Source organism: Bos javanicus, chromosome 27, assembly GCF_032452875.1.
Source record: "Bos javanicus breed banteng chromosome 27, ARS-OSU_banteng_1.0, whole genome shotgun sequence".
Lineage (NCBI taxonomy): Eukaryota > Metazoa > Chordata > Mammalia > Artiodactyla > Bovidae > Bos > Bos javanicus.
In genome coordinates this window covers 1,686,890-1,714,273 of record NC_083894.1, presented here as the reverse complement: position 1 = coordinate 1,714,273, position 27,384 = coordinate 1,686,890, and the positions used below count along the sequence as shown (strand labels likewise).

General features: G+C 43.8%; 1 protein-coding gene across 1 annotated transcript; it reads right to left on the bottom strand.

Annotated features, from left to right (window-relative positions):
• Positions 1–4,368: 4,368 nt before the first annotated feature.
• Positions 4,369–25,459, bottom strand: LOC133239785 (CUB and sushi domain-containing protein 1-like). Its single transcript, XM_061404065.1, has 7 exons — positions 25,291–25,459; positions 24,364–24,546; positions 19,241–19,417; positions 15,948–18,611; positions 13,328–15,490; positions 11,289–11,400; positions 4,369–8,862 (listed from the first exon to the last, which is right to left on the bottom strand). Exons 1-4 carry the CDS (start codon positions 25,391–25,393, stop codon positions 18,373–18,375), a joined length of 702 nt encoding a protein of 233 aa, XP_061260049.1. The 5' UTR covers positions 25,394–25,459; the 3' UTR covers positions 4,369–8,862; positions 11,289–11,400; positions 13,328–15,490; positions 15,948–18,372.
• Between the last annotated feature and the right edge of the window lie 1,925 nt (positions 25,460–27,384).

The following is a 27,384-nucleotide window of genomic DNA, read 5'->3' as shown; positions in this document are numbered from 1 at the left end:
CTGTTTGATACTCCCTAGGGTTAGTTCTCTGGTAGTCTAGGGTCTTAGAGTCAGTGCTTCAGGGCTTGATCTCTCCGGCGCTCACAGATCTTTCTTCTTATGATCGCACTACACGTGTGGCTACCTTGTTGGTTATTTCCATAGATCAAATGTATTTGATCTATGGATCAAATACAGTTTTCCCTTCAGTCATCTCGTGGACAAACTGAACAAAATAACAGTTCTGGAGTCTAGAAGTCCAAGGTCAGGGTGCCAGTGTGGCCCAGGTCTCACTGAGGGATGTCTTCCCCTTAGGTCCTCGCAAGGGCTCTCTGATGCATGCTGGGAGAAAAAACCCTTTTTCTAAAAAAATTGCTTTTTTAAACTAAGATGCATCAATAAAAGCTCTCTAGGAGCAAACAAGTTTTAAATAATGACAGCAAGAGAATATCAAAACTAAATTTTGGAGATGTGAACATCTGGGCATAAGTCTTACATATCTGATGTAACACAATCTGTATATCAGTTCAGTTCAGCTGCTCAGTCACATCTGACTCTTTGAGACCCCATGAACCACAGCACGCCAGGCCTCCCTGTCCATCACCAACTCCCGGAGTCCACCCAAACCCATGTCCATTGAGCCAGTGATGCCATCTAACCATCTTATCCTCTGTTGTCCCCTTCTCCTCCTGCCCTCAATCTTTCGCAGCATCAGGGTCTTTTCCAATGAGTCAGGTCTTCGCATCAGGTGGCCAAAGTATTGGAGTTCCAGCTTCAACATCAGTCCTTCCAATAAACACCTAGGACTGATCTCCTTTAGGATAGACTGATTGGATTTCCTTGCAGTCCAAGGGACTCTCAAGAGTCTTCTCCAACACCACAGTTCAAAAGCATCAATTCTTCAGTGCTCAGCTTTCTTTATAGTACAACTGTCACATCTGTACATGACTACTGGAAAAACCATAGCCTTGAGTAGATGGACCTTTGTTGGCAAAGTAATATCTCTACTTTTTAATATGCTGTCTAGGTTGGTCATAACTTTCCTTCCAAGGAGTAACCGTCTTTTAATTTCACGGCTGCAATCACCATCTGCAGTGAAATCTGTGTGTAATCTGCAGCAAATTAATTTGTTTTTCACTACTGGCTTTGTAACCTTTAAAGTGAGGAGATAGAACCATCCTGCCTCGGTCACTGAGATGACCTAGTGAGAGGCAGCAGGTGCAAAGCCTGGTAACAGCAGCCAGCACTTGGCCCATGTTGGTGCCCCCTCAGCCAGAAGACTAGCAGAGGGTCTGGTGAGGGAGACCCTTGGGTACCTACTGTCAACTTCAGCTCCGCCTGGGAGGCTTCAGTGAGGGTCACATCCTCTTTGCTGTTAGTTGCATTGAACCAGTCAACAGGGGCACAGGCTGTCTTTTCCCTAAATATTCGTAATATCCCTTCCTCACTGAATGGGTGAAAAACACATCTGAAGGAGCTGTGGGATGTAAACAGACAAATATTAGCACACACAGAACAATTACATTAGACATTTTAATACACAGAAGGCATAGCACTGCTCATTAAGACAGCACGACAGTGGCGATGGTGATGACGAAGAAGACCTGTCTCCATGTCCCTTCACAGCAGGTTTGTAAGAGTCAGGTGAGCCGGGCGGGAGCAGGCAGGTTACTGTGACATGCAGTCATCTGTCACTGGGGTGGATGCCAGCGCACCTGTGTTACCGGATCCGCCAGGGCCAGCGTGTGTGGTGAACTGGGACTGCAGACACTAGGTAAGGTCTCATCAGTCAGGCTGAGCTGGAAATCACTACTGCCGTGTCACTGACTATCCGAGTCCACTTGGTGTGGGAAGACTTAGGAGGCTCAGAGGAACTGACATCTGCCAGGGCCCTTCTGCCCTCAGAAAGCCTGCGTTTCACAGCACCACTTTGACTGCACAGACCCGGCTTATGGAAACAAAGATGCTTTATTTCCCAAGATCTTTATTTTGTAAGTAAAGCCAATCTCTCATCTAGCTCTTCTGCCCTACTCTAATCCCCCTGATGAGAAATAGTCCAGAATTGGTAAGAAAGCTAGACTAAATGATGTCAAAAACCAAAGGCAAACTGTCTTCTTAAAATATTACAATTCCTCTGGGACAGGAATTCTTACAAAGATTATTGAGCTATTCTCTTCACTGGATACCAAAAAAATAAACTTTTTCACATTTCTGCTAATATGTTTAAAATTCTATTTTTGCAGTATTGCTGTAACATTTTACAAGGGAATTGATGTAAATATGCATCAGTGAATCCACTACATTTCTCTCTGCTCTGTCTCATGACACGTGTAAATCGTTTAATTGGACAACATCCGCCGCGAGTGGGACTGGTCACAAGGTACTTTTGGACTTCCTAGGTATAAAGAAAGATGCTGGTCTCCCTAAATGTGTTTTTAGCAAATGCACTTATGGCCACAGTGTGGTGAGGACAAAGCACAGAGTCCCTGGTTGCGCTTTTCTCTCCGGCTCCACTGTACGTTTGCCTGTTTTCCCAGACAGGCTGACCCTACAAGATGTCTCCCAACAACAGAACAATGTCAGCACTTGCTGGGGCTTTAATGGACCCAACTTCCTAATAGTAATAATTTTAAAACTCAAGTTTGAACCAAGAACTTGACACAGGCCTCTGACATAGCTGCTGATTGATCAGGACACTGAGCAGGCCCGTCATCAGCAGTATCACCAAGGCCCACTTTTCATCAACAAGCCCGAGATGCCTTGTCTTTTTTTCCTAAAATAAAAAGCCTTTTAAACAGTATCCAGATCACTTTCCCTAGTTGGAAGGGGCATACCCAGTGGAAGCTGTGAATGTGCTGAGGCCCTCTCGTTGGCGGGTCAGGTGGGCCAGCCAGGCTGGGCACCAGCAGAAGCAACAGGTTGCCGGGGCAGTTCCGACTGTGCTCAGCTGTGACCACTGGGGACATGGAGGATCCTTTTGGGTCCTTGTCCTCTGACCTGTTGCTGGTGGTTTGCAGTGTAATGTAACCACCACAGTGGAGGTGCTAGACTGTGTGCCTATACAAAGAAGCTGTTTCATCAGTGCTTCCCTTCAGAGAGGACAGGGCACATTGAGGTAGAGTCTGCAGCACTATAGCTGATTCATACTGTTGTTTGGTAGAAACCAATGCAATATTGTAAAGCAATTATCCTTCAGTTAGAAATAAATTTAAAAAGTTTGCAGATTTGTCACTGACCTCGACAAAATCAGCAAACAGAACACACCACCACCATCCACTGTGTTTCCTTCAATCAAAGAAAACATTGCCTGGATAGAGCACTGATTTCTGTGTTTGATTTGTAAATAATATATAGAATAGTTCAGAAAAAAAATTTTAAGGTAGTTCTCATACTTCATGGTGTACAATGCGTGAATTCCTTTAACCATGTTGGAACTTTTTGCCTCGTCTAAGAATTAAATGCAAAACCCAGCAACTGTGACTGAACTTACAGCATTTCACATACTCTCTCCACATTTGATCCTGGAACAGAGTTTACGTCTAAGAAACCAGTGTGAAAACCTGAATAAAGAAAACACCAGAAAATGCAACTTATCTAAGTGTTTTCTGTTCTGTTTTTAAGTTTGACTTACATTATAATTCGGGGGCACACTATATTGTTTAAATATTCTCTAAATTTATAACATACAACAGGCCAGGTGATTTGGAATAACGAACATCTTCATTAGGAAATAAACCTGCACCTTGGTTGTTTGCTGCCGCATGCATTAAGCAAGGTATGACACACAACAGAAAGCGAGAATTAATGTATTGGAGATGGAGGATGTCTGATGATGGAGAACTTAAGGAAGGATGTATGCCACATGTGAACTGCTGGAATGCACAGCTGATGCTGTCACGATGCGTTGTTTACTGTAGCATCCTCATGTAGAGGAGACGCACAACCCTCTTTATAAGGCTCCCTGTTACACCTCATTCCGGTTCAACATCTGAGTCCACTTCTGCCTACAAAGTGCCCAAGCCTCCTTTCAGTAAAACAGCGTGGGACAACGGCAGAGGTTTTCCTTTTAAGTAAAGTACTGATATTCCATTAACAAACCACCGTTATGAGGGGAACAGGAATCTGTGTGGGCTTGGTGTTTTAAATAACTGAAACATTAATTTGTTCATGGACTAAACGAATCGGAAATTTGTTTGGCTTCACAGAGTACAGTAGAGAACTGAACATCTTATTTGATTTAAATCTGTAACTGTTCTGGTATACTAACCTGGAGTTTAGTAACTGTTTTATTAACTTCTCTCCTTTATCTACAAGTAAAAAGACAAATTATCACTTTGAAAAAACATTTATTTTCAAATAAGTTTGAAAAAATGTCAAACCAAAGCAATGTTCGTTTCTCCAGATTTTTAAAATTTATTTTAATTGGAGGCTAATTACTTTACGATATTATGTTTGTTTTTGCCATACATTGACATGAATCAGCCACAGGTGTACATGTGTCCCCCCACCCCGTCCTGAACCCCCCTCCACCTCCCTCCCCATCCCATCCCTCTGGGTTGTCCGAGTGCACCAGCTTTGGGTGCCCTGCTTCATGCGTGAAACTTAGACTTGTCATTATTTCATATATGGTGATACATATGTTTCACTGCTCTTCTCTCAAATCATCCCACCCTCACCCTCTCTCACAGAATCCAGGGGTCTGTTCTTATGTCTGTGTCTCTTTTGCTGTCTCGCATATAGGGTCATTGTTACCATCTTTCTAAATTCCATATATATGCATTAATATACTGTATTGGTTTTTTTCTTTCTGACTTCACTCTGTATAATAGGCTCCAATTTCATCCACCTCATTAGAACTGACTCAATTGCATTCTTTTTTATAGCTGAGTAATATTCCATTCTGTATATGTACCACAACTTTCTTATCCATCTGCCACTGAACATCTAGGTTGCTTCCACGTCCTAGCTATTGTAAACAGTCCTGCAATGAACATTGGGGTACACAGTTCAGTTCAGTCGCTCAGTTGTGTCCAACTCTTTGCAACCCCATGGACTACAGCACGCCAGGCCTCCCTGTCCATCACCAACTCCTGGAGTTTACTCAAACTCATGTCCATTGAGTCAGTGATGTTATCCAACCAACTCATCCTCTGTCGTCCCCTTCTGCCTTCAGTCTTTCCCAGCATCAGCGTCTTTTCAAATTAGTCAGTTCTTTATAACAGGTGGCCAAAGTATTGGAGTTTCAGCTTCAGCATCAGTCCTTCCAATGAATATTCAGGACTTATTTCCTTTAGGATTTACTGGTTTGATCTCCTTGCTGTCCAAAAAACTCTCAAGAGTCTTCTCCCCAACACCACTATTCTAAAACATCAATTCTTTGGCACTCAGCTTTCTTTATAGTCCAACTCTCACATCCATACATGACTACTGGAAAAACCATAGCCTTGACTAGATGGACCTTTGTTGGCAAAGTAATGTCTCTGCTTTTTAATATGCTGTCTAGGTTGGTCATAACTTTCCTTCTAAGGAGTAAGTGTCTTTTAATTTCATGGCTGTGGTCACCATCTACAGTGATTTTGGAGCCCCCCAAAATAAAGTCTGACACTGTTTCCCCATCTATTTGCCATGAAGTGATGGGACCAGATACTATGATCTTAGTTTTCTGAATGTTGAGCTTTAAACCAACTTTTTCACTCTCCTCTTTCACTTTAATCAAGAGGCTCTTTAGTTCTTCTTTGCTTTCTGCCATAAGGGTGGTGTCATCTCCATATCTGAGGTTATTAATATTTCTCTCGGCAATCTTGATTACAGTTTGTGCTTTATCCAGCCCAGCGTTTCTCATGGAAGAAATGGAATAGCCATCATAGTCAACAGAAGAGTCCAAAAGGCAGTACTTGGATACACTCAAAATGACAGAATGATCTCTGTTTGTTTCCAAGGCAAATCATTCAATATCATAGTAATCCAAGTCTATGCCCCAAAATGCTGAAGAAGCTGAAGTTGAATGGTTCTGTGAAGACCTACAAGGCCTTCTAGAACTGACACCCCAAAAAGATGTCCTTTTCATTATAGGGGACTAGAATGCAAAAGTAGGAAGTCAGGAAACACCTGGAGTAACAGGCAAATTTGGCCTTGGAGTACAGAATGAAGCAGGGCAAAGACTAATAGAGTTTTGCCAAGAGAATACACTGGTCATAACAAACACCCTCTTCCAACAACACAAGAGAAGACTCTACACGTGGACATCACCAGATGGTCAACACTGATATCAGATTATTTTCTTTGCAGCCAAAGATGGAGAAGCTCTATACAGTCAGCAAAAACAACACCAGGAGCTGACTGTGGCTCAGATAATGAACTCCTTATTGCCAAATTCAGACTTAAATTGAAGAAAGTAGAGATAATCACTAGACCATTCAGGTATGATTTAAATCAAATCCCTTACAGTGGAAGTGACAGATTCGAGGGATTAAATCTGATAGAGTGCCTGAAGAACTATGGACAGAGGTTCGTGACATTGTACAGAAGACAGGGATCAAGACCATCCCCAAGAAAAAGAAATGCAAAAAAGCAAAATGGCTGTCTGAGGAGGCCTTACAAATAGCTGTGAAAAGAAGAGAAGCAAAAAGCAAAGGAGAAAAGGAAAAATATGCCCATTTGAATGCAGAGTTCCAAAGAATAGCAAGGAGAGATGAGAAAGCCTTCCTCGGTGATCAGTGCAAAGAAATAGAGGAAAACTACAGAATGGGAAAGACTAGAGATCTCTTCAAGAAAATCAGAGATACCAAGGGAACACTTCATGCAAAGATGAGCTCAACAAATAAAGGGGTCACCTGTCTCTTTCGGTTGTGGTTTCCTCAGTGTGTATGCCCAGCAGTGGGACTGCTGGGTGGTATGGCAGTTCTTTCTCTGTTTCCTGTTTTTTAAGGAGTCTCCACACTTTTCTTCGTAGCAGCTATATTAGTTTGCATTCCCACCAACAGTGTAAGAGGGTTCCCTTTTCTTCACACCCTCTGTAGCATTTGTTTGTACACTTTCTGATGGCAGCCATTCTGACCAGTGTGAGGTGGTACCTCATTGTGGTTTTAATTTGCATTTCTCTGATAATGAGTGATGTTGAGCATCTTTTCATGTTTGTTAGTCATCTGCCTTCTTTGGAGAAATGTCTGTTTATTTCTTTGACCCATTGTTTAATTGGGTTATTTTTCTGGTATTGAGCTGCATGAGCTGCTTGGATATTTTGGAGATTAATTCTTTGTTGTTTCGTTTACTGTTATTTTCTCTCATTATGAAGGCTGTCTTTTCACCTTGTTTATATTTTCCTTCGTTGTGCAAAAGTTTTTAAGTTTAATCAGGTCCCGTTTGTTTATTTTTGCTTTTATTTCCATTACTTTGGGAGGTGGGTCATGGAGGATCTTGCTGTGATTTATATCAGAGAGTGTTCTGCCTATTTTTCCTCTAAGAGTTTTATAGTTTGTGGTCTTACATTTAGATCTTTAATCCATTTTGAGTTTACTTTTGTGTATGGTGTTAGAAAATGTTCTAGTTTCATTCTTTTATAGATGGTTGACCAGTTTTTCCAGCACCACTTGTTAAACAGGTTGTCTTTTCTCCATTGTATATTTTTGCCTCCTTTGTGAAAGATAAGATGTCCATAGGTGTGTGGATTTATCTCTGGGCTTTCTATTTTGTTCCATTGATCTATATTTCTGTCTTTGTGCCAGTACCATGCTGTGTTGATGACCATAGCTTTGTAGTATAGTCTGAAGTCAGGCAGGTTGATTCCTCCAATTCCATTTTTCTTTCTCAAGATTTCTTTGGCTGTTCGAGGTTTTTTGTATTTCCATACAAATTGTGAAATTATTTGTTCTAGTTCTGTGAAAAATACTGTTGGTAGCTTGATAGGGATTGCATTGAATCTATAGATTGCTCTGGGTGGTATACTCATTTTCACTAAATTGATTCAGCCGATCCATGAGCATGGTATATTTCTCCAACTATTTGTGACATCTTTGATTTTTTTCATCAGTGTTTTACAGTTTCCTATATATAGGTCTTTTGTTTCTTTAGGTAAATTTATTCCTAATTGTTTTATTCTTTTCATTTCAATGGTGAATGGGATTGTTTCCTTAATTTTTCTTTCTGTTTTCTCATTGTTAGTGTATAGGAATGCAAGGGACTTCTGTGGATTAATTTTATATCCTGCAGCTTTACTATATTCACTGATTAGTTCTAGTAATTTCTGGTCATGTCTTTAGGTTTTCTATGTAGAGAATCATGTCATCAGCAAACAGTGGGAGTTTTAATTCTTCTTTTCCAATCTGGATTCATTTTATTTCTTTTTCTTCTCAGATTGCTGTAGTTAGATTTTCCAAAACTATGTTGAATAGTAGTGGTGAGAGTGGGCACCCTTGTCTTGTTCCTGATTTTAGAGGAAATGCTTTCAATGTTTTTCTATTGAGGATAATGTTTGCTGTGGATTTATCATAGATAGCTTTTATTGTGTTGAGGTGTGTTCTTTCTGTGCCTACTTTCTGGAGAGTTTTTATCATTAATGGGTGTTGAATTTTGTCAAAAGCTTTCTTTGCATCTGTTGAGATAATCATATGGATTTTATCTTTCAGTTTGTTAATATGGTGATTCACATTGATTGATTTGCAAATATTGAAGAATCCTTGCATCCCTGGGATAAAACCCACTTGGTCATGACGTATGATCTTTTTAATATGTTTTTGGATTCTGTTTCCTAGAATTTTGGCTCAGATCCACCTGCGAGGAAGAATCCCAGATAGCAGGTGTATACCAAGGTGTAGCCAAAGGTGGGGAGGTCTATGGCTTTCACATCTGCATGGGCTGGTATTTCAGGCTGGCAGCAGACGTGAGCTGAAATGGGATTTAGTCCATTAGTAAGTCCACTGGAGCCTAAGCATATGTGTCAAAGGAAATACAGAGAAAGAGATGGAAATGGCTATAAAGTTAGTTTACCATTTAAAATTGAGAATACAGGAGCTTTACAGATCACTGACACTCTGGTCTCTGCAGCTTACAGCACAGCAGAGCCTTGGTGTTGCCAGGTCTCTCTCTTCCTCTCCCTCCACCCCTCCCTCACTCTCTCCTCCTCCTCTGTCTGTCTGTCTTCTATGTATCATCTATCTATCATCTGTCTATCTAGTCTCCTTCTTTGCATACATGTGTGTATGTAATTATGTTATATAAATTTAGAAATCATAGCTTTAAAATAAACACTTCTGACATACTGTTAAGATAAATGGGGCCTCCCTGGTGGCTCAGATGGTAAACAGTCTGCTTGCAATGCAGGAGACCCAGGTTCAGTCTCTTGGTTAGGACAATCCCCTGGAGAAGGGAATGGCTACTCACTCCAGTATTCTTGCCCAGAGAATTCCTTGGACAGAGGAGCCTGGCAGGCCACTGTCCATGGGGTTGCAAAAAATTGGGCACAACTGAGCAACTAACACTAAGATAAATAATATGTTAAATTTCCTTAAAAGAACAGTCCTTTAAACTAAACACAAAGAGATTAATATGTACTTTAAAATACACTTTGATTTTTGTCCAGTAGCAACTGGAAAATTTACTGCTCAGTTAAATGAATAATTAATTTTGGTCAAAATCCACTGTGTGTTTAGAAAGTTAATTGAAATATATATTCTTATTTCCTTTAAAAATATCATTTAGGAGTAAATAAGATTGTAATTGTTTTTGTTGTTTAGTTGCTAAGTCGTGTCTGACTCTTGTGACCACATGGACTGTAGCCTGCCAGGCTCCTCTGTCCATGGGATTTTCCAGGCAAGAATACTGGAGTGGGTTGCCATTTCCTTCCACAGGAGTTCTTCCCACCCCAGAATCGAACCTGCGTCTCCTGCATTAGCAGCCAGATTGTTTACTGCTGAGCCACCAGGGAATCCCCAAGGTTGTAATATGCTGTGCTTTGTGTATGTGCTGTGCTAAATTGCTTCAGTCATGGCCAGCTATTTGTGACCCTATGGACTGTAGCCGCCAGACTCTTCTGTTCATGAGATTCTCCAGGCAAGAATACTGGAGCGGATTGCCATGCCCTCCTCCCAGGGATCTTCCTGACCCAGGGATCAAAGCCAAGTCACTAACTTATGTCTCCTGCATTGGTAGGTGGGTTCTTAACCACTAGCGCCCCCTGGGAAGCCCCGTGCTTGATCTCAAATAAGTTATCATTCTTCCTAGAGTACACATTTATATCTCAAATATAGGACTTGGCCAAGTATTATAAAACAAGTTTATATGATTAATGTCACTAATGCAATCTTTTTAAGTATTGTCATATTTTTCACTTTGACAGACTTTCAAAGTGGTGGTGGTTTAGTTGCTAGGTCAACTCTTGCGACCCCATAGACTGTAGCCTGCCAGCCTCCTGTCCATGGGATTTCCCAGGCAAGAATACTGGAGCAGTTTCCATTTCCTTCTCCAAATTTTCAAGGTAATGAAGACCTAATGTTAGCTAGCTCCATACACAGACGCACACACCTATGTGTATATACATACATATACATGCATGTATGTGTGATATCTCTGTATAACATTCACACAGAGGATTCACGTAGAGATTTAGAATAGAGATGATAGCTTTGAAATAAATACTGATACATAAATACACAAAATTCACAACTTACATACTCAGAAGATATTTGTATAGTAAGAGTTAGATACTACCTTGCCCTAGATTGGTAGAGGATGAAGGGTTGATTACTAATCATTGCATTTCTCCTAATTCTAATGATTAAATCACAAAACAAAACTTGGTCCTAAGTATTTGAATTATCAATTCATATGGACTCCAAAAAGAATAGTTTAAACACTTGTATTAATACTCTGATGAGTCACATGATCTTTAGTGACCTGAGGTGAACATCCTAGGGGAGCAGTAGCACATGCAGGTTTTCTCTCGGTGAGTATTAACCAGCATGTTATTCACTGGTCTTTGGTTAAGGACAGTTTCTCAGGCTTTGGGGCCTGGGTATCACCGGAAGTGCCTGGGGACTACAGACTGGGGTCCCCCTGCTCCTCTTCACCCGACCTGCCCCTGGCCCCCAGAGCTCAGATACCGCAGGGGTGTGCAGGATGGCACTCAAGATTCAAACTTCAACGAACTCTGGGTGCTGCTGCTGATGGTTCCAGGGAGTCAGACTCTGAGAAATGAGTTTAGGGAATGGAAAGTAAACAAACAAAAATAAGCCCCTCATTGTTTCTCAGGAAGGTGAATTCTTCCAGCTGCTGGAGAGTGGACAGGCCCTGCCCTTGCACAGGGTCACACTTACGGATGCACTCCGTCTGGATGCCGCTCCACGTCAGGTTCGCCAGGCAAGTTCGAGTTGTAGAGCCTTGGACGTGGTAACCTTTTCGGCACCAGAAAAACACCATACTTCCAACCTGGAGGGGAAAGCCAGCACCAAGCTCAGAGGTGACGTGGACACACTCACACTGGAAAGCACGCTCCAGGGTCAGGTCTGAATCAACGTGTACATGTAAAATGTGGGCTAAAGTGTCAGACACAGTTGTTCTTATTGTTTAGTTGCTCAGTTGTGTCCAACTGTTTTGTGACCCCCATGGGGGTCACAGTAGCCTGCCAGGCTCCTCTGTCCAAGGTATTTCTCAGACAAGAATACTGGATTAAGCTGCCATTTCCTTCTCCAGGGGATTTTTCCAACTGAGAGATCAAACCCACATCTTGTGCTTGGCAGTGTTAGACACAGTAAAGGTTGTTCAGTGGATCGTGTGAGGTCTTAGATACAGTGACTCATGATTATTTAGAAGCAGTTTATCTGGGTAACAAAAGTATGCCTTTTCTCTTTAGTTTTAGCCTTATCTCTCTTTAGTTTGTGATCATTTTCTTTTCTTTTTTCTTTTCCTTTTCTGTTTTTCTTTTTTTTTTTTTTCCCCTCTGCTACTCCTATTCTGGGCTTCCCAGGTGGGTCGGCAGTAAAGAATCTACCTGCCCAGGCAGGAGACCTGGGTTCGATCCCTGGGTTGGGAAGATCCCCTGGAGGAGGAAATGGCAACCCACTCCAGTGTTCTTGCCTGGAGAATCCCCATGGACAGAGAAACCTGGTGGGCTACAGTCCCTAGGGTCGCAAAAGAGTCAGACGTGACTTTGAGACTAAACAAGTCCTATTCTAAGCAATTAGTGTTTGTTAGCAAATTATTTTAGCACTTGGGGGAACTGGCTTGGAGGCTGATAAGGACTCCATCATAGAATCCTCCACAACTATTCTCCTGATGGTCTCAGTCATCTCTTTAAAAGATGGCATCCGGACTTTAAAATGATTAGTAAATCTTGCCTTGGGTCCAACCTGTTATCCAGGATAGTGTAACTACTCTGTCATAAGGGGAATGGTGGGTTCATCCCTCCCGATTAGCTTCTCACAGCAGATCACAGGACTGCGTCACTGAAATCAATCGTCATGAAGGTTCACTTACTACAGGCCACATGCAGGCAAGTTAGCGATCACTGAAACCAGGGGTGACCACAACTTGGGTTTCTTATGGTGAGTGAGTGAGAACACCCACATCTTGTATTTTCTGGTATTGCAATATGTTCAGCATATGCCAGAAAACGTTACCTGAAGCTGTAAGGCCACACACAAGACCCTGCATAAAATGCGCTAGATTTAACCTTGGGGACCTGTGAGGCTGTCCTTGCAGAGTGAACCAAGGCTGTCAGGAAGGAGCCAGTGTGGCATCAGGGCAATCAAATGAGGACAGTTTACACTTCAGGAAAAAGGAGGAGAAGTGGCTGAAGAAGAGACTTTTATTCTCAATGAATGGGAACAGTAACTTGAAAGTAGTGTGTATATTCAGCTCTGCCTTTCAAAGCCATCTGATCAGAGAACCTGAAGTCACTCAATTACTTAAGATGGTTGAAATATTTTATTTCAAGCTTCTTCAATTTCCATTTTCAGGTATTTCTCTGATATTCGTGTTAATGTACTTTGAAGGCATTTTCTTCTGTTTTTGTCTCTGGAATTTAATGTTATTAACCTATTCTATCTAGTCATCAAGTGGAGTCTTCTTATGTGAATCAGTGGAAAATCACCCTGTTTGAGATTTGCTGTGTCAATTCAGCAGACAGAAAGAAATATACATGCTTTCAAACAGAAATTCATATACCAATTAATCCTGTGTGAATAAGATACCGTTGTCTCAGTTCTAACAGTTAAAATAATGAGAAATCCTCTCTGAATGGACTATATTTGGGCAAATGTAACATGAGTCAGATATGCTACATAAACACATGTATATTTAAGTATCAATTACATTTTGAAATAGAGAAAAACATAGTAAAATAAAAATGGAATACCTCATATCCTCCTGAGCTCTTCTGTATTCCAAACTGTGGAGTACCAAGGTCTGGACAGGTGTCATGAGCAGGATCTGAAACTCACAACTTAAAAAAAAAATCAGAACCAGATATGGTTATTACAGAAATTCTAATATTTTCACTAAAAGGCCTTTCAGAATTCAGAAAATTGTGTTTTGACAAGTGGGCAAGATGTTTTGCAAGAAGGTTAAAAAATTAAATTGCTATTTTCATCTTTTTTCTGACTTCTTTAGATGTTAATCTTTAGTGCTTTATCAGACTCTAAATTGCTGTGAATATTATTTTCTATGTCAGAAGAAGCACATTCTTTTCCATTCTCTGGTTTAATTTTTCTCTACTGACATACTTTATTGGTTGGTTAATGATATATAATCTTCAATAATTACCTATTATGACCTTTTATTTTTTATTGTTAATTAATCGCCATCTCATTTGGTCATCTATTATTCTAAATGTCTTAAACTAATTTTCCTCAAGATTTCAAAATGGGGAATATACTTAATGCTTCAAAATAAAAGCATATGGCAGACCAACAGTGATATTTGTCTAAAACACTGTAGTACTTCAGCAATCAGCGAGTGGCTTCAGTACGGCAGCTCTCCAGCTGCTGATGGGAAAACAAAATGGATAACTTTAAAAAAGTATGTTTTCAAGAGAAACTAACCTATTGGGAAGAGAAAAAAACATTTTTTTTTTAAGATTTTCAGAAATAGCTATATATGGATGTGAAAGTTGGACTGTGAAGAAAGCTGAGCGCCGAAGAATTGATGCTTTTGAACTGTGGTGTTGGAGAAGACTCTTGAGAGTCCCTTGCAAGGAGATCTAACCAGTCCGTTCTAAAGGAGATCAGTCCTGGGTGTTCTTTGGAAGGACTGATGCTAAAGCTGAAACTCCAATACTTTGGCCACTTCATGCGAAGAGTTGACTCATTGGAAAAGACTCTGATGCTGGGAGGGATTGGGGGCAGGAGGAGAAGGGGACGACAGAGGATGAGATGGCTGGATGGCATCACCGACTCAATGGACAAGAGTTTGGGTGAACTCCGGGAGTTGGTGACGGACAGGGAGGCCTGGCGTACTGCGATTCATGGGGTCGCAAAGAGTTGGACACTACTGAGCGACTCAACTGAACTGAAAGCAAAGCGATAGTTTTAGCCCAATGGCAGTAAACTTTAATTAGAAAAAGCAGTGTTTCAAAGAAATTATTGTTGACACTGTATTTTTAAGTAGATATTTACTTTCTTGGAAAACAACCAGGGATAGAAGTCATTCCCTGCTTGCTGCGTGTGTGCAGAAGGCCCTCTCCTGCTTGGGGAAGCAGGGTGCATGGAGCGGCCAGCCATCACTTAGTCTGCAGGGCGAGGTGGAGGGAGGCTGGGAAGGAGGCAGGGAGGGTTCTGGTTCCTATGTCACTGATGCAGTGACTGTCGACCAGTATAATTTCCACCTGAACCCTTCCTAAGAGACAGAGATTTAGTCTAAAAATGAAGGGTTTAGGTCATGTAGAGAATCTCTTTTAACTTGTAAGTTTCACTTCATGTTGGAAGGTCAACAGAGCTCGCATGACCCTGTAGCCCTTTCAGCCATGGCTGACAGAGCAGGTGGTTTACTGGGGAGCAGGGGTGGGCTGGGGGAGAGGGTGTCAGGCTCTGAAGTGGGGGGCCCTTCTGGTGCCATGGCAACAGTGAGATCTTCAGCAAACTGGTCTTTCCCCTGAAGGTCGCAGTTGTCAGCTGACATGGGCAGAGGGGGAGCTGCCAGGGTAAGAGAGTCTAGAAGTTGTTTTTAAATGACTTGTCACGTCAGCTCCAGGCTCCGCGGCAGGATTTAAAAGAGGCTGCCATCAGCGTGGCTGGTCAGTGCCTGCACAGAGAATCTCCCAGGAGAGCATCACCTGTGTGCCCACAAATGCTCCAGCTTTAGAATGAAACGCCCTCTCCCCACCCCCAGGGCTGTCTTGCCATCATTACTGATGCAGGTGAGCTGGACGCCACTCCAGGTGCCGTCTGCCTGACAGACTCTCCGGGATGACCCCACCAGGAGGAAGGGGGACTTGCACTGGAAGAAGACTTCAGATCTGTAGGTGAAGCTCTTGCCGCTAGGCGCCCCTCGGCAGGGGTGCCGGGGTCCCCGCAGAACACAGCTAGAGAAGACAACCAGGAGGTCAGTGCACAGTCTGTGCCCCTGGGTCAGGTTAGTCTATTCAGCTTCTCTAACTGCTTTCCGATAAATCCTCCCATTAAGCCCCGCAAGGCTCAGTGGGTAAAGAATCAGCCTGCAGTGCAGGAGATGCAGGTTCGATCCCTGGGTAGGGAATATCCCCTGGAGAAGGAAATGGCAACCCACTCCAGTCTTCTTGCCTAGAGAAGCCCATGGACAGAGGATCCTAGAGGCTATAGTCCAATGGGTCACAAAGCACATACACGCATTAAATCCTTAGGAATCAACGATGAAGAAAAGCACAGAATCTGCCCGTGGGCAGCGGGTCTCAAACGTGGAGTCTTTAACCTATTGCACCCTGGCTACAAGTCCCGCAGGCTCTCTTCCTCAGACTGCAGCCTGAGGTTTGTGTGCCGTGGTCTGTGCTCCCGAGGACTTACACAGGCACTGGGGGACCTCGCCTTTCCAGACCCCTTGGCCTTCTATGGGGTCACACAGAGTTGGACACGACTGAAGCGACTTAGCAGCAGCAGCAGCAGCCTTCGCCGGAGAAGATGGCGGGCTGGGAGAGCTGGAAGCCATGGGCACAGCTGTAGCTGATGCTGGCACCCCAGCGGAAGTCCGTTCCTTCTATCTTCCCGTCCTGGACCAGAGGAGGCTGGCCACACGTGACGGCTGTCAGAGAACAAACAGGATTCAACATTCTAGAGTTTCCACCACAACACAATGCTCCAATGTCATTTTGCAATGTCATTTTGCATGACATCTACAAGGGGCTAAATTTTTTAACAGCGAAATTACTGAGGAAGACAGTAAATCAAAAGAATAAAACTTTTATCCAATATTTCCTCATTAGTTTAGATCAAGTATACAAAAGCAAAGTCAAAACATTTCACACCATGAAAGTGGAATAAACAACACAGTCTCAGTATGTATAAGACCAAGAAAGAAAGAATGCTATTCCACTGATGTCTTCTTATGTGTGTCCAACTCGTTGTGACCCCATGGACTGTAGCCCCCCAGGCTCCTCTGTCCATGGGGATTCTCCAGGCAAGAGTACTAGAGTGGGTTGCCATGCCCTTACCAGAGGCAAATCCAGCCATAATGTGGTCCTATGACGTGAGAAGAAATGTTTGAGTTTATATACACAGATGGTAAGAATTTCTCTATCTGTACTTTTTTCTTTAAATAAAGATAGCATATAGTTTCCAAAAGACATACATAGGCTGCTGATGCACTTGCTGAAGAATTGAGCACTAACACTTGCGTGGTTAGAGAAGACCCTGTAAGAAACCGCTTTGCCAGGGTTCTGTCACATCCAGGGGCTTCTCAGGAGTGACTTGCCCACTGGTGCTGGTGTCTGCCTGGCCCACTCCAGCCATTATTCTGCGACGCCTGGTCTAAGAGCTGCCTGAAAACCCAAGAGCTCCGAGACTTCACGCTGGAGGTTTGCCGCTGACAGTCTGGGCACAGAAGGCGGCGGGAGAGGAGACTCAGCCCTATTTCCTCACCTGCACTTTCTCACGGGTGCTCACACCTTCTCACATGAGAAAGACACACAGACACAACCACACGTGCACGCCCGGAAGCTGGAAACGGGCCCTCCTGTTGCCATTCTCCTTCTCTCCATCTATCCACTCATTCAACAAAGATTCCTGCAGAACCCCCAAGTGAAGACTGGGGGAACAGTCTATAGACAGGTCGAGGTCAGGTGACAAGGCCCCCAGGTGGGAACGGTGATGAGTGGCTCCAGGGAGGAGTGGACAGGGTGGCCAGCAGGAGAAGAGAGAGGTCTCCTCCGTGAGGGCCTGGATGGCTGTGGAAGGATTATTAATCCACAGACACCAAACAGAGGGACAAGATCTACACAAATGGATCTGAAGTCCAGAGATCAGACGTTCTAGGAATAAGCGCCATGGACACACTCACTGGACTAGAATGCTCCCAACAGGACAGTGTGAGCTGCATTAAACACCCTCTTAGCACCTGCCACAGAGCTGCACGGTGTTAATACTGCAGCTGGAAAGAAGGACACGAGACAGGGCTCCTCACCTCTGATGGGAGGAAACCAGGATGCGCCAGAACCGCCCCGGCCGGAAGTGGGTAAACGGCCCTCGGGGTGGGGGCTCCTCTGACCTCACAAGACTCAACAGGACGCACCTTCCTCCAAGGTTTCCTGCTACTCCAGCTCCAGGTCTCCCCACTCCTTTGTCTAATGACGATAAGACGACCCTTTCTCCTGTGTGGTCACTGCCGGCCTCCACGCCCTCTCCTGCCCCTGCCCCTCCGGCCCAGCCAAGAAGGCTCGCAGCTCCCTCTGGAGCTGGTGGAGACGCTCACCCTGCAGATCAGTCCTGCATCAGCGGTCCGCCAGCCCCGCTGCTCCCCCAGCCACGCGGACACTTTCTGCCTGCTCGCTCTCTCCCTGGAAAGTCCACTGGCCAAGTCGTGAACCTCCCTGTACCCCTTCCTCGTTGTGGGGCTTTGTTAGTCTCAGCGCCCGAGGCCCACCAGGCATCAGGACACTGGCGGTCTCTGCCACTGTTCTGCCCTATCTGATGATCGGCTCTGACCTGCCTCTCCAACCCCGTGATGACGGCCACAGACTCAACACAGCCACGCACACCGAGACAGCAGAGCTGGGTTCACAGCACAGACTCCAGAGTCGGCCCTGAAGCCCGAGGTTCCAAGACCTAACCTGCGACCCTGAGAATTTACTGCAGCTCTCTGTGAGTCAGTCTCGAGGCTGTAAAACCAAGATTAAGGTAATAAGAAAAGGAAGTGATTTAATATTTGCGAATGAGTTTACAGGAATGCTGAGCACTTAGAAGGTTTACACGAATGCTTGCAAACTGATGTAAAATGTTAACTCAATAAAGACTCTCCACATGTGAGTGACGCACAAGAGAAGCCCCAACACTCGCCTTTGCAGGTCGGTTTGCTGTGATTCCAGGTACTGTCCTTGGTGCAGCGGATGGTGGGGGACGTGGCGGGCTCCATGGTGTAGCCGGGGTTGCACTGGTAGCTGACCATCTTGTTGAAGGTGAAATCCGTCCCGAACTGGATGCCATTAGCCAGGGTCCCTGGGTCTCCACAGCTGATGACTAATCAGCAGAGAACAGACAGACAGAGAGACACAGTATCATCACGGGATGACTTATTCCTGGTTTCTGTTTAAGTGACTCTCCTTAAGCTGCTATTCAGAGCAATGATGCCGTGGCTGAGCACAGCGATACCAACCTATCTGGGGGACAGTTTTGCTGGCTGGCAGTCAGGAGGCTGCATGTTTGGAACCGCTTATTTCTACTCCACTGATAGTTGTCTGTGTGGATGACAGCTGTCATCCGCGTTCTGTCCTTAACTACATGTCGTGAGGGGTCACCCCACAAGGTCAAGGACAGAGACACAGGCTGAGATCAGAGAACAGGCTCCTGCACCATTTCCCTTCAGAATAACTGGTCTACAGAGAGAAGGAATCTTGGCTTTTCTAAACTCAGTTTTGTAATATCCAACCCAACCAGCCAGGCAAAGCACTTTTAAGCATATAAATAAGAAAGTGAAGAAAAATCTGAAAGTGCTTAGAAAGTGGTCATATTATCAAACATACGTATGATATAATCCTTTTTTTCCCTAGGGATTAAACAATACAGCCCTCTGTAAACTCAACTCCTTTTTCTCAGTCAAGTACGAGTCGCTGTGGGGACCTGGATTTGACCAGGACGGCGCCACTCACGCGTGCAGTCGGGGGCCGTGCCGGTCCAGGTCACGTTGGCGGTGCAGTGGCGAGTGGTCAGCCCCGAGGTCCTGTAGCCGTCCCAGCAGGCGTAGACCACTGAGCTGGAGAACAGCACGCCATCCCTGCTGACGATCTTGCCGTGGGTGGGCGTCCCCGGGTTCCCACAGGACACAGCTGTGGGGAGACAGAACAGCAAGGGAGACCCGTTACCACGTGATAAACTCGAGAGGTCAAGGGCCATCGGCGTAACAGCCTGCACATTTATTTAAAAAGTCATCGGAAGGACACTGTGGTCCTCCCCCCACCCCCACATCCTCTGCCTGCCTTTCGTCTGTAGAAAAACTGTAGCCAAACAATGAGTTTAATCAGAGAAGTGAGAAAATGCAGAACCAAAGAAAGCAGTCCAATGAGACAAAATAAAAATAGTTTAGTCATTAAGTCAAGGACCTTTAACAGTTCCTTCTCCAGGGCCATAGATAAAACTGTGAGCCAGGTCCTGTGAGCTCTTTTGTAGAAACGGAATCCCCCACCAGGTGGAGAAGTTAACTGCATGATGACCAGACTGGAGCCATGACACAGGCTGCCACAAGTCTGAGAACTGGCCTCAAGGAAATGGGAACAAACTGATCCTGGAACTGAAGACTGACTGTACTTCAACAACCAAACGACGCTGGTCAGACCACCGGTGACTGACCTGCAGATGACTGTCAGAGCTGTCTGTGCTGTTTCTGCATGTAGCTCCCTCCTCCTGTCTATAAAAGCTCTGTATTAGTACTCAGTCGTGTCTGACCCTTTGCGACCCCATGGACTGTAGCCTGCCAGACTCTCTCTATCCAAGGGACTTTCCAAGCAAAAATACTGCGTTGCCATTCCCTGCCCCAGGGGATCTTCTCCACCCAAGGAGTCTCTTTTGTCTCCTGCATTGGCAGGCAGTTCTTTAACACTAGTACCACTGGCTTTGGAATGGCTGCACCTTAAATCTCTCCAGATGACCACAGTGTCATCCTGCACAGGAATGAAGACTTCAGCTGGGATGGGCAGTGGGGCAGGTCTGCCCTCTGAGTATGTCAGGTGTGTTCTTTCCTTAGCGAACAGAGAAACTCAGCAGCTTCTGGGTGTGTATCAATGTGATGATCTCAATCCTTTACGGGCTTTTTGCCTTTTTTCATTGAATCTATTTACCATAAAGATGGTTATTTTTCCTCCTTAATCCTCCCACAATAATGCACAATAGACAGACATACAAAGAATGTAATTCTAATGCCAACAATGTATCATGAGTCCCTTTTCTGAGAATGATCAAAATATTTGAAATACTCTGGCCTATTTAGTTGTTCCACTTTCAAACTTAGCCTGTGAACAAATATACACTGTTCTTAAAAACATGGAAAAAAACAGATTGCAAAATAAAAGTCACTATAATAGAAGTTTATGAGTTCCCTATCATATAATGTTAAAAAATGCACATAACTCTCAGACTGGACTAGATCTTGTTTGACAAAAACTATACTTCTTGGTGCTTTTATGCCTGTGCCTATGCTTCCCTGGTGGCTCAGACAGTAAAGGATCTGCTTGTAATGCAGGAGACCTAATTTAGATCCCTGGGTTGGGAAAATTCTCTAGAGAAGGAAATGGCAGTCCACTCCAGTGTTCTTGCCTGGAGAATCCCATGGACAGAGGAACCTAGCAGGCTACGCAGTTCCTGGGGTCGCAAAGAGCTGGACACAACTGAGCAATTAACACTTTCACTTTTCTATGTCAGCTATAACTAATCCGTTACAACCTTCTTCCCTGATGAGTCTGGGTTTGGACTTACAATCCCTTCCTAACACAGATCATTCAGTGGTTTCTTGGTTGACATCTGAGATGAGATATATTTACCAGTCCTGAGGCAGATGATACCTAACATCCTCTAAAGCTCAGGGTCCTTTGACAGCTGTGACATAAATTAAAGTTTCACTTAGCAAAAATCCAAGCCTGTTAAAGAACACTACTCCATTCCACTAACGCTGATCCGTTCCTTCCTATGCACAGTCATTGTTCATGAGTATGGGTGCAAACCTGGCACAGCAAAGAACTACATTGACCCAACTTGTAACAAAAGAGACTCATGTCACTGTAGATTCTTCCAGTCATATCTGGAATATTAAAATCCATGCAGCAGTTTTCAAAAGTGACCTGTGAAAGGCTAATGCTGAAATAAAGCAGGTGACTGTTGAAACATATTCGACTTAATTTACAGACAAATGTATTGTCAGTAAAGGAATGTCCATCATAGTAATGACACCCTGATGTTTATGAAGTCCCCTCTACTATTGTATTTGATATAGTCAAATTCATGGTTAACTTTTTTTTTTCCTGACAGGGATACTTTCACTGATGATCATGCCTATGAAAGTGTAGATTAGAAACAGGGTCAGCATATCTGTTTTTATATCAAGGTCCTGAGGTTTCAAGGCATACAAAGACTGACACTTAGGCAAAATGAGAAATTACATTTTAAGGATGATAGAAAACAAGATATTTTGAAAATTATAAGTTAAATTTTATTTTTAAATATACTTTTTAAAAGTACATTTAATTAATGTGCCTCCTTTTCGTAAAAGATCATTGTCTTCTACTCAATTTATAATAAGGTAGCATCATACTTCAGAGAAGGCAGTGGCACCCCACGCCAGGACTCTTGCCTGGAAAATCCCATAAACGGAGGAGCCTGGAAGGCTGCAGTCCATGGGGTCGCTGAGGGTCGGACACGACTGAGTGACTTCACTTTCACTTTTCACTTTCATGCATTGGAGAAGGAAATGGCAACCCACTCCAGTGTTCTTGCCTGGAGAATCCCAGGGACGGGGGAGCCGTCTATGGGGTTGCAGAGTCGGACACGACTGAAGTGACTTAGCAGCAGCAGCAGCAGCAGCATCATACTTATTCCAAATACACATTATTGTTTACTAGTATCAATATTGCTCACTTAGCATGCTGTATTAGGATGATTGCTGTTAAACTGAGATAGTCATAGGTTTGAATCTCTGCTCATACAAGTTAAATCAATGTGAATGATCAATTCAAGTTCTCAACATGTAGTGTCTTCACTATAAAATTGATAAAAAAGATAACTCTTCCCTGTTGTAAGATTACACATGTGCATGCATGCTCAGTCACATCTGACTCTTTGTGACCTCATGGACTGTAGCCCACCAGGCTCCTCTGTCCATCGGGATTCTTCAGGCAAGAATACTGGAATGGACTGCCGTTTCCTCCTCTAGATCTTCCCAACCTAGGGATTGAAACCATGTCTCCTGTATCCCCTGCATTGGCAGGTGGGTTCTTTACCACTGAGCCACCTGGAAAGCCATACTAAGTGCAAAATGCCACCATCTTGTATAGACATATTAGTATTTTTATTTTCATTATCATCACTTTAGTCACATGTCCATTATGTGAATAAAGGTCAACTTTATCGTAATCTCCTGGGAAATAGGATTAGGAGTTACCCCAAAAATGTAGTTACATTTACACAACTTGGTAAGATAGATCCATTTGAATAGCTAAGTCAGTGAGCCTGTGATTCAAAGACTAGATCTTAACCAAAGAAAACATGATTTAAAGTGATGAAAATAGTTATCAGAAGTTTAAGGTTTTTGATGCTTAAGAATTTTTCAAATATTTTTCTCGTAATTCATGAACCTATTTTTAAAATTTATTGATATATCCCATCAGGACCTAATATATTTTTAAATAGATTCAGAGAAGGTAAATTCATTAGGAGAGGCATGACCTTAGCCAAGGGATTGAGTACATAGGTCATGGCTAACTTTTGTGGCAATGAAAAGTTGCTGATAACCCCACTTTCTACAGAAAATAATGTGTGCCCCAAAGATACGGACCTATGATAGCAAGTAAGAAAAAACAGAAAGCAATAGATTCTCCAAGAGTTGTAAGTGTGTGTGCAGGAGTGGGAAGGGATTAACCATATATTCCTAGACATCATTTGTGGTTTTTCTGAGTGTCACTGTACTATCACTCACACAACTTCCCATGATCTCTGTATGATGCATTGTGCTTAGTCGCTCAGTAGTGTCCGACTCTTTACGCCATAGACTGTAGCCCGCCAGGCTCTTCTGTCCATGGGGATTCCCCAGGCAAGGATACTAGAGTGGGTTGCCATACCCTCTTCCAGGTACAGTGCAATTGGAAATTACCAATTTTCGGGAACATTGCATATTTGAGAAATGTTTTCAGCATTGAAACATTTTAGTAACTTCTTCTTGTACACAGATTTTAAGGGAAAGTTTAAAAGGATTTTATAGGAACCCCCTGAATTTCTGAATTTGTCGCTAAGTCACGTCTGACCTCTTGCAACTCCATGGACTGTAGCAGGCCAGACTTCCTTGTCCTTCATCATGTCCTGAAGTTTGCTCAAACTCATGTCCATTGATAAACTAAATGCTATTTAAAAAGCACTTTGCATAGTCTGCGATAAGTACATCATGAAGTGAAATCCAATGAAGCTCTCCTAATCAAATAAATGAATTCATTTATGTTTTGTTGGGAAAGAACTCATAGTGTGGTACCCCAGCAACAAAGTGAGATTTTTACGGAAAACGTGACTTGCTCTTAGTTTTTTGACTGTTTAAATTTGCCAGAGGGACTTCCCTTGCGGTCCAGTGGCTAAGACTCCATGATCCCAAAGCAAGGGATCCAGGTTTGATCCCTGCTCAGGGAACTGGATCCCACATGATGGAACCAAGACCCCATACAGTCAAATAAGTTAATTAATTTTTTTTAAAGTGCAAGGAATTAAGACCAGGGGGCTGACAGACTGGAACTAACGTGTGAATGGAATGACTTCCAGCAGCAGGGAGCCCCCGTCAGGACCTGCCCTGCTCACAGCACCTCCACCTGCGTTCTCAGCCCCACCAGCCATAACACCCTGAGCGCCACGTAGAGATGGTCACCAGGAGAAGACTTCCTGATGATTCTCTTATGTTTGCGGGGAAAACAGGTTAATTGTAGAAACAGTGTGACCTGTAAGATGTTGTGGAATGTCACTGGTCATTTCAGAGTGAGCTACCCGGTTTCAACCTGCAGCGCTGTCTTTCAGCCTGGGACCCACTCACCCTCGCACACGGGCTGCAGTCCTGACCAGGACCCGTTGAGCAGACACGTCCGCTCGGCTGAGCCCCGCAGCTGGTAGCCCATTTCACAGGAGAAGCGCAGGAGGCTCTTGGCCTTAAACTCCTCTCCAAGCCGAGACCCATGGGCTGGGGTCCCCGGATCACCGCAAAATCCAGGGTTATTTCCTGCAGGACACAAAACACATGGCAGTAGATGATGCTGTTTAAAGCAGGGCTGTTATGCTTAAAGAGAATGAAATTGTATGTAAATGTGTATCAAACATGGTCACAGTCATATAATATTCTGGAAATCCTGTGAGAAAGATTTTCCTTATTATAGCACAAAAGTAGAAGACTCTAAGAATTTGTTTATATGTAACTAAAATCAAAATAGTTTATTAAAATATGGTAGTGACAATAATTGATATTCTTTGGAAGAAACAAAACACTGGGGACAGTGAGTGCAGGAATTGCTCACTGGAAATGCTGGTGAGGATGCCCACAAGGAGATGTGGGAGGTGTGTTGGGAATAAAAAAATCAAATAAGAGGTCTGATCCACTGAGTTATTATGAAACATTCATGGAAGAATTAAGATGATTTCTTTTCCAAACAGGACCGATGTGATTGTTGATGGTGGAGATAGGAAAGATATCCTAAGATATCTTTCCTAAGGATAGGAAAGAGAGGAAGCAGAAGGAGAGAAAAGGGAGGGCAAGCTGAGTCAAGGTGAGCAGGCTTCCTAGTCAGGGGTGGGAGGCTCCTGGGGCTCCAGCAGGAGAAACCGTGCTGGGACATGCATTCATTCAAAGAGAAGAAGCCGCAGGCACTGGCGATGTGTCCTAGGGGCGTGCTCGGCTGGAATGGGTTAGTAACCACTTTGGAGACGGGCGCCGCCAGTCCGTAGTGGACGACTGCCCGCGCCAGCCCACCTGTGCAGTGGGGCAGGGCTCCGCTCCAGTGACTGTCCTCCTGGCAGGCTCTGCTGCTGTCGCCCACGAGACTGCGGCTCCCTCTGCAGGAGTAGTGGACCATGGCCCCATAGGTGAACAGGTCTCCTGTGAGTATGGCGTTGGCAGGGACACCAGGGTGTCCACATGATATCACTTAAGAAGAAGAGAAAATAATCAATAAGTACATTGTTCCTGTTAAGCTGCTCTGTGTTAGTCACTGTACTTCAGAGACTCATATGATCACCGCCTATTAACGAAAACACATCCCTGGTACCCTGTGGATGAGAAGCATCAACTTCCAGACGACCCTCCCTCACACATTACTGAAAACCAGGAAAAGGTCCGTCAGTGAAGCTTTTTGTTTGTTTTTTAATTAAGGTGGCTTTGCTGAAGGTAGAAATTGACATTGAGACTTTGAAAAAGAAAGTCATCTACCTAAATTTTTCCATCTTCCCTTAACTGTATCCTAAGTAAGCAGTGTTCATACAAAATGATAGAGACTACCACAGACCCGCCAAAGTTTTCACCATTATTTCTTCAGTTAGTATGCTTTGCATGGGACAAAACTCAGTCAAATCTGCTCTCTCTTCCAGATCACAGTCTAGAGAGACCATTCTAACAATTTTTCCTTGAATAGGTGGCAATCTAATATGTCTTTTTTTTTAGTATTTTAAAACTGGATCTAGGTGCTTTATAATATTATGTTAGTTTCTGCTGTGCAACAAAGTGAATCAGTTACATACACATATATCCTCTATTAATTTTTTAATAGAGGATAAAATGTTTAAGTTAAAAAGTAATAATAAATTGCTGATTTATTTTTCCTCAAGTATTCCATTTATTTACTTATACCAAATGAGGCCCATCATCTGATCATTATTCCTCAAAAAGGAAAATTCTAGAATCCAGATTACCACAGGATGGTAAAGAGTTCTATCTTTTTGTAAAGTCCAAAATTTTTATGGTTAACCATTAAAAAAAAAGTGTACCATGTTCAAACAACTAACTGGACTGACGGTGCCAGAAATGATCCAAAGGGAGCTGATTTTACATCTGAGAGAGATTGCATTTGGTCATCGGCAACCACAGAGCGACACCAACCAGAGAGGCAGGTTTCAGAAAGGCCCCAGTGCCCCCTGAGTCATATTCGCCCTCCCCTGACACTCTCATCCTGACATCCACTCATCGGAGAACGGGAGTTTATCTAGAGTCCTAAAAAGAAGCTAACTCGAGCAGAATCAGTGACACGGTTGGTGAAAGATCAGTTCCAGGTAAATAAAAAAATCGGCACAAACAGAGATGGAAGCTAGCCTAGCCACTGCAGAGCCTGTGAAAACAAAGCACTCCTCTGAGAGCGCAATTCCCACGTTCCGGTAACTCCAGCGGTTCAGGACAGCAGAGGTGGGAACTCGCCACCTGGGAAAACGAGAGCAGTGAAAAGCTGGTTCCTGGAGGTGTGGGGCACAGGGGCATCATCACAACCACTAATGGAAGTCTCGGGGAGGCCGGGGAAGAGGCTAGGTTTATCTTTGGGGAGAAAATAAAAGTAATTTCTGTGAAAAGTTCCCATGTGTGAAGGCACGGAAAACCAGAGCACACAACATATGCTGAGAGCTGTAACACATTCATAGATGTGGGGGTTTGGGGTCCTATAAGCTTGTACATTTGTTTTTGAAAAGCGTTGCTCTCTTTCTCCATAGGTACTAACTGTATTGTTACACTTAGAATTTGACACAGGTTTCCAGGCAGATTCAAAGGGCTTTGCTGCTGCTGCTAAGTCACATCAGTCGTGTCCGACTCTGTGTGACCCCACAGACAGCAGCCACCAGGCGGGGGTCCCCCGTCCCTGAGATTCTGCAGGCAAGAACACTGGAGTGGGTTGCCATTTCCTTCTCCAATGCATGAAAGTGAAAAATGAAAGTGAAGTCGCTCAGTCGTGTCCAACTCTTAGCGACCCCATGGACTGCAGCCCACCAGGCTCCTCCGTCCATGGGATTTTCCAGGCAAAGTACTGGAGTGGGGTGCCATTGCCTTCTCCCAAAGGGCTTTGAGGGACCTTGATTTGCAGAAAAG